General features: G+C 40.6%; 1 protein-coding gene across 1 annotated transcript in view; it reads right to left on the reverse strand.

Annotated features, from left to right (window-relative positions):
* Positions 1–6586, reverse strand: part of CTPS2 (CTP synthase 2) — a 25517-nt gene that overhangs the window by 8942 nt on the left and 9989 nt on the right. The window contains exons 6-8 of the mRNA XM_010151425.1: positions 4208–4288; positions 2740–2891; positions 2370–2502 (exon numbers count right to left, since the gene is read on the reverse strand). Coding sequence (XP_010149727.1) covers positions 2370–2502; positions 2740–2891; positions 4208–4288 — 366 coding nt within the window. The remainder of the gene's footprint in view (positions 1–2369; positions 2503–2739; positions 2892–4207; positions 4289–6586) is intronic.

Here is a 6586-nt window from a genome sequence, read left to right on the forward strand (position 1 = left end):
GGTGGACAAGCCCTGCCCTGTTCCTGCTGGTCACCCTGTCCCTGATGCAGGCCAGGATGCTGTTGGCCCTCTTGGCCACCTGGGCACACTGCTGGCTGCCATTCAACCACTGTTGACCAACACCCCCAGGTCCTTTTCTGATGGGCAGCTTTCCAGCCACTTGTCCCCAAGCCTGTAGTGCTGCAGGGGGGTGTTATGGCCCCAGTGCAGGACCCAGCGCTCGGACTTGTTGAACCTCATACAGTTGGCCTTGGCCCATCGATCCACCGTGTCCAGATCCCTCTGCAGAGCCTTCCTGTCCTCAGGCAGATCAACACTCCCACCCAACTTGGTGGCCCCTGCAAACTTACTGGGGGTGCACTCGATCCCCTCATCCAGGTCACTGAAAAAGATGTTAAACAGAACTGGCCCAAGTTCTGAGCCCAGGGGAACATCCCTTGTGACCAGCTGCCAACTGGATTTAACTCCATTCACCACCACTCTTTGGGGCCGGCCATCCAGCCCGTGTTTACACAGCAAGGAGTACACCCATCCAAGCCATGAGCATCCAGTTTCTCCAGGAGAATGCTGTGGGAAACAGTGTCAAAGGCTTTACTGAAGCCTAGGTAGACAACATCCATAGCCTTTCCCTTATCCACTAAGTAGATCACCTCATTATTTTAAAAGGTTGCAGGATGATATCAACAGTGAGAAGCAACAGATGAAGGATCTGCAGCTGACTGATGTGCCTGACAAGCAGCAGAATGATACTGTGAGAAAACAACAGCATGATTTCAGAGTCCGCAACAGTGCAAGTCATACTGAAAAGTACATTCTACATCATCACAAGCTGCTACAACTACTTCACCATCTGTCCATCAGAACCAAGCAGTGATGCGTGGGTACAAAACCTAATTGGTTGTCTTTGTACAGGGCTAGTCACCTTCTCCACCAAGTCACTGAAAACAACTGACGTAATGCATTCCTGGTGACCTGTGTTCTCAAACAGAAGCATATTACCAGGTTTCTGCTATGAGAAACTCCTTTAGTACTCACTGTTCATGGTTTAGGGAACTTATCACCTTCTCCCAAAAGATACTGGAAATATCACTGTGAGCAGGACTCCCATGTATTCATTCGTCTGTGTTTTATTAAAGGAGGACATATGCACCCCTGGTTCTTCTAGGTCCTCCCACCGCTTCTTTCTGGGGTAGGTGGACTGAGACAACAGAATGGTGGCTGTCTTTGGCCTGCTGCCTTCAGCACCCTGCTAACCCATCCTAGATATTAATGACCTTCCTTATCAAAAAGTGGTTAGTTCCAGTGAGAAACTTTCTAGAACTGAGTGGCAACAGCCTGCTTTCCTTGCACAAGCATTATCTAAGCCACCCATGCCAGCTTTTGGTACACTGAACCTTTCACTCTAATACCTTCTATTTTTAATCACAAAAAGGGAATGGTCAACAAAGGTCACAGGGTTCAGCAACTCTCAGCAGTTACCAAAGCGCATAAACACACAAACTCTCTTCGATCAGAGACAGGCAGAGACCAGAACCTTCTGAGTACAGCACAGCCTGCAACTGCCCGCTTTGATCAATTTATCTTCTATCATTTAATGGATCACTCTAAAGCAGCATGTTGTTGCTGACACTTTGTGACCATTTATCACTGTTTTACTACTGCAAGATGTTAAAACATCCACTGTACCGACTGATAATAATACACACTTCCACACTGCTTCTCCTCCCCAGACTTGCCATCCCTAGCAAAAAAACTCTGCGATGGAAACTGACAGTCCCACCAGCTGATAAGTTTTGCCCATGTTGTTCAACTTCTGATTCTCATTAAATCCCTAAACAGTCCTTTATTCGAGGAACTACTGTCTTGAGAAACTAAGTTTATGGCCCAATTCTGGTATCATTAGAATCTTGCTGAAGATAAAATGGGCAACTCTCGAATATTCACTGAAATTAAGAGCAACAGCTTCTGGCACAGGACTTTACAAAGAAACTAAACTGCTTTCCAATTTACCCATTTTCGTTTGTCTTTAAACTAATCTTTGTTAACATGATAAGCAGTTTCATGAGAAGACATGAAACCTACCTTTGACAGTAAATATAAATTTGCAGGTAAAGCCTGCTTTTTCATCAGATCCAGTTTTGGGCAATTGCAGTGTTCCTTTCAGGTAAGTTTAGTTCCAAATAAAAACTAAACAGCAAACACTTCTCTAAAAAAAAATAAGATGCTTGGCCAGTCTGTATTTATCTGCATGATTCATTTTCTAATTTCCACATGAATTTTCTAATTTCCACATGAACTGCCTCACATGATGGCAACTAGTAGAGCATATTCAGAGCATTCCTAAAAGCAAAATCCAGAAAAATCCTCACCATTAAATCCAGCTTGTGATTAATTGCCAGCGCAGAGTGTTCCAGAGCCTTGAAAACAGATGCATAGCAATCACTTAGTTTTGTGTACTTGCCAACGAGAGCTATGGAGCACACCTTCAGCAACCTTTCATATCTGACAAAAACAAGTTTTTCAGTTATTACATCAATTTTCACAAAGAAAACATTTTAACAGTGTTTGCTTATTCTTTAACTTCACAAAAGATCTTCTAAAATCTCAAAACTGGCAATGTTTTTAAACCCAGACCATCCACAGGTGTTGACTGTCAGCATGCTACTGACACCAGTCCAGCAGCTAAAAACCTAAGTTGAATTAAAACACCTCTGGGAAAAGCAGCATGAGTCTGAATACCTGTCAGCCATTTTCTTCCACTTCATTAGAAGATCACTTGGCTGGTCATCAATAGGTAAATTCAACCTCTGTTTAAAATACTTAATGATGCCTTGCTCCTCCAACAGGATTGGTACTCGATAAGTGGAAGAAACATCATGGATAAATATCACCTAATAAAAAAAAAGAAACAGCATAATATAAAAAATTTACCTAAAAATTTTTCATAGGAAACATACATTCTACTTTTTGTATACTACATGCATTTTATGTTCTACATACATCCTAATTTTTAAATATTTTTCTGTTGAATAAACGCAGCAGCACAGCTAATGTTTAAGGTTCCACTAAATCTACAAGGAAGAAGTTACCCAGAAGGTAAAAATGGGTTTCAACTCTTCATCGCACCGTTGTACAAAAATAGCTTGTCAAGCCTATCAACGCATCAATTTCAACACAAACATCTGGCCCCACAAGCAGTCATGCTTGCTAACACTTCTTTCTCCCTCTCTCACAAGCTTGAAGAATATTGACGGGAAAAGAAAGAACACAAATGGAACCCAACAAAGCCGACCCAAGTAGGTTGCCATAAAGTGTCCTAGAAGAATTTCATTAGTGAATTAGGTTATGTAATTAATGAATGAGTATAGTCCATTGAAGGACCATTTAGCCAGCTCAAGGGTGTTGTCATCCACAGATAGTAAGATGGAAAGGGGGAACAAAGTAATGGCCGCACTGCCCTCTATGTCCTCATCTGGAATCTTACTATAAAAAGCTTTTTCTTACACACCTGCAGAGAGGTCAGCACGGATACCTATTTGAAATACAGCATAACTGCTGGCATCTGTTATCCCTTTAATATTATCCATTACGCTGGAGAGTAACATGCTCTCACTTGCAAAATAAACTATTAAAGAGCATTTGATTTATCAAAATTAATATCTGAATAGCAATTAATCACAAACTTTTAAGGCCAAAAAAATTTATCCTTTTATAATTCACGTGTAACTACACAGTAGATGTTCTAAGCATGTTAGAGTGCATGAATAGCCTATTACATATTATCACAGAAAAAAAAGCTGTGATGATGTATGGGCATAAGCAAAACCCCTGGCTTTAACCACACTTAGTTCATCCGTTATTATAACCACCTGAGATGATTTATGGGCAATAACCAGCCATAGCCTGCAACTGCATGGTTTTCACAACTACGTATAGCAATTAACCATGCACTCAAAACCTGTTCCCCTTTTTATTACCTTTTTACGTAACATGCATTTACATTGTTAACAACCGTTTGACATAAAATTTAACAAGTAAACCCCCAACATTTTTACAGCATTGTAGTGTACACGACAGCAAGATAAAAATTGTAAAAACAATTATATATTAATGAAACAGTCTGACGTTGAAAACAGAAATGCACGGAAATATTTATGTACTTCCCCACATGTTTAAATAATAACAAATAAAAAATTAAAGTACTGACCTGCTCAGGCTCGACATGGCAAAACATGGAAATCTTTTCCTTCACTGCCATTTCTATAGGTTTTGCACTTCTGCAGACAATCTGTCATAACAGAAGGAAAAACCTTAAATATTTACCAGGCAAAACAACAGAAGATCCTCAGTACTGTTCACAGAGAAATTAATCTCCTTCGGAAGCACAGCACAAACAAATGTGCGTTTTTTCTCTCCCCCTCCCTCCCCCATCCCTTTTGGAGTCCTACGTTTCATAGCTCAATAAAATCTGCTAGCAAAGTAGAAGTAAATCAGTCACCTGCCCATACTGACCCACTTTTATTAATCTTCCTTTGGCATCCTCTGTAATACTGTTTCCCCACGTTCTCCTTTCTTGTACCTACTATTGCAATACTCTTTACCTAACATCTAACAGCTCTGTGAGTATGAACAATACGATGAATCAAAAGAAATATTGTGATCTTATCAGCTAAATTTACATCAACAATACTTAGCTTACATGCATGTTTTCTAGTATTTCACTACTTCAGCACCTTTTTGTAATCCTTAATTTGCACATCATCAGAAAAAGGAGGAGGCTGAAGACGACAAAACTTTGATAATTTTGTGGGGTTTTTTGTCCTGGTGCAATTATTCTGCTATTATTTTGCTGATGCACGTACCAATATTTTCTAAAATTCATAATTTTTACCAATATAGAAAATAAGGATGTGTTTTGTTGTTTGCTGGAAGGTTTTGGGTTTTTTTTTTGCATTATGTAACTTCAGGAAACTAGTTCAAAATGCAGAACTGCTCTGTCAATGTGTCTATTGATTACTCAGTCTACTGCATTAAGTTCTTTTGAATCCTCGAAGTATAACAGAAAGCAGGATGATCCTGTTAAAAGATTAATCCATTATTTTCCCTATCGTTCTAGCAAATGCAACTAATTAATGCATTAAGCCCTTTTTTGTTCAGAAACTTGTAGCTGATCTTTGCTCACCTTGCTAGAATACAGCTCAGCTACACTCACACTGATGAATTCTAACTGACTTCCCCTACTCTTGTAAGAAATTCTAGAAACAGAAAAACAATACCAAGTATACAGAAAAATTAGTTCACATTCTAATAACCATAAACAAATTACAACACAATTTGTACATTCTATTCAATTAAGCACAAATTATACTTAAAAACTGGGTACTGTTTGAAGATAAAATTCATAAATTTTGACAGTACAAGCACATGATTAAATCCACTTTGAAATCGATCATACATCTTGCTGAGACAAATTTAAAGTTAATGCAGTCCCAGAAATCAAAAAGATCAGAATCAGCATGAAAATACAAAACTACAATAACAGTGGTGGAGATGCATCTCAAAGAAACAGCACAAAGAAGATAAGGAACAATGAAATTGAATAGGGCAGCACTGACAAGCCTATAATCAATTTTCAAAATAGTGTAAGAGAGTCAATCAAATCTGCAGATACAACGTATTCATTAAGCACTTAGAACAGAGTCACTCGCTCACTCCCCACCTCCAGTGGGACAGGGGAGAGAATTGGCAGGGTAAAAGTGAAAAAACTCGTGGTTTGAGATAAAGACAGTTTAACAGGTAAAGCACAAGCTGTGCACACAAGGAAAGCAAAACAAGGAATTCATTCACCACTTCCCATGGGCAGGCAGGTGCTCAGCCATCTCCAGGAAAGCAGGGCTCTGTCACACCTAATGGTGACTTGGGAAGATGAATGCCATCATTCCAAACATTCCCCCCTTCCTTCTTACCCCAACTTTATATGTCATACAATATGGAATATCCCTTTGGTCAGTTGGGGTCAGCTGTCCCGGCTGTGTCCCCTTCCCAACTTCTGCACCCCCACCCTGCTCACTGCTGGGGTGGTGTGAGGGGCAGAAAAGGCCTTGACTCTGTGTAAGCCCTGCTCAGCTGCTCAGCATTAACAAAAACATCCCTGTGTTAGCAACACTGTTCTCAGCACAGATCCAAACCATAGTCCCATACTACTGTGCAGAAAATTAACTCTATCCCAGCCAAAACACCCCATAAGAACAGAACACATACACAGCTAAGACTGGCCCAGCATGCCATCTCAGGGAAGCCCAGGACCAGACAATGAGGCAGCAAGTATTAAGAACAGGCCTAGCCAAGTTTAGATCAGGCAGCCTGGCAGCACAGTTTACGAAGGAAGCCCTACTGTCTGCAGTTCCAGGAGTTTCCCCATGTGCCGTCTTGGCCTTGGGCCCCAGCCCAAGAGAGGAACCTGTTAAAGATTTTCTTGAAGCAGTTTCCAAGCAACTTCATAACAACACCAAGAGGCTGTGCTCAGAGTGTGATCTCTCTGTGCTTCAGTGGTCAATAGCAGCATGTTTTTTTAAAAAGGGGGGCG

This window comes from Eurypyga helias, unplaced genomic scaffold, assembly GCF_000690775.1.
Source record: "Eurypyga helias isolate BGI_N326 unplaced genomic scaffold, ASM69077v1 scaffold12355, whole genome shotgun sequence".
Classification (NCBI taxonomy): domain Eukaryota; kingdom Metazoa; phylum Chordata; class Aves; order Eurypygiformes; family Eurypygidae; genus Eurypyga; species Eurypyga helias.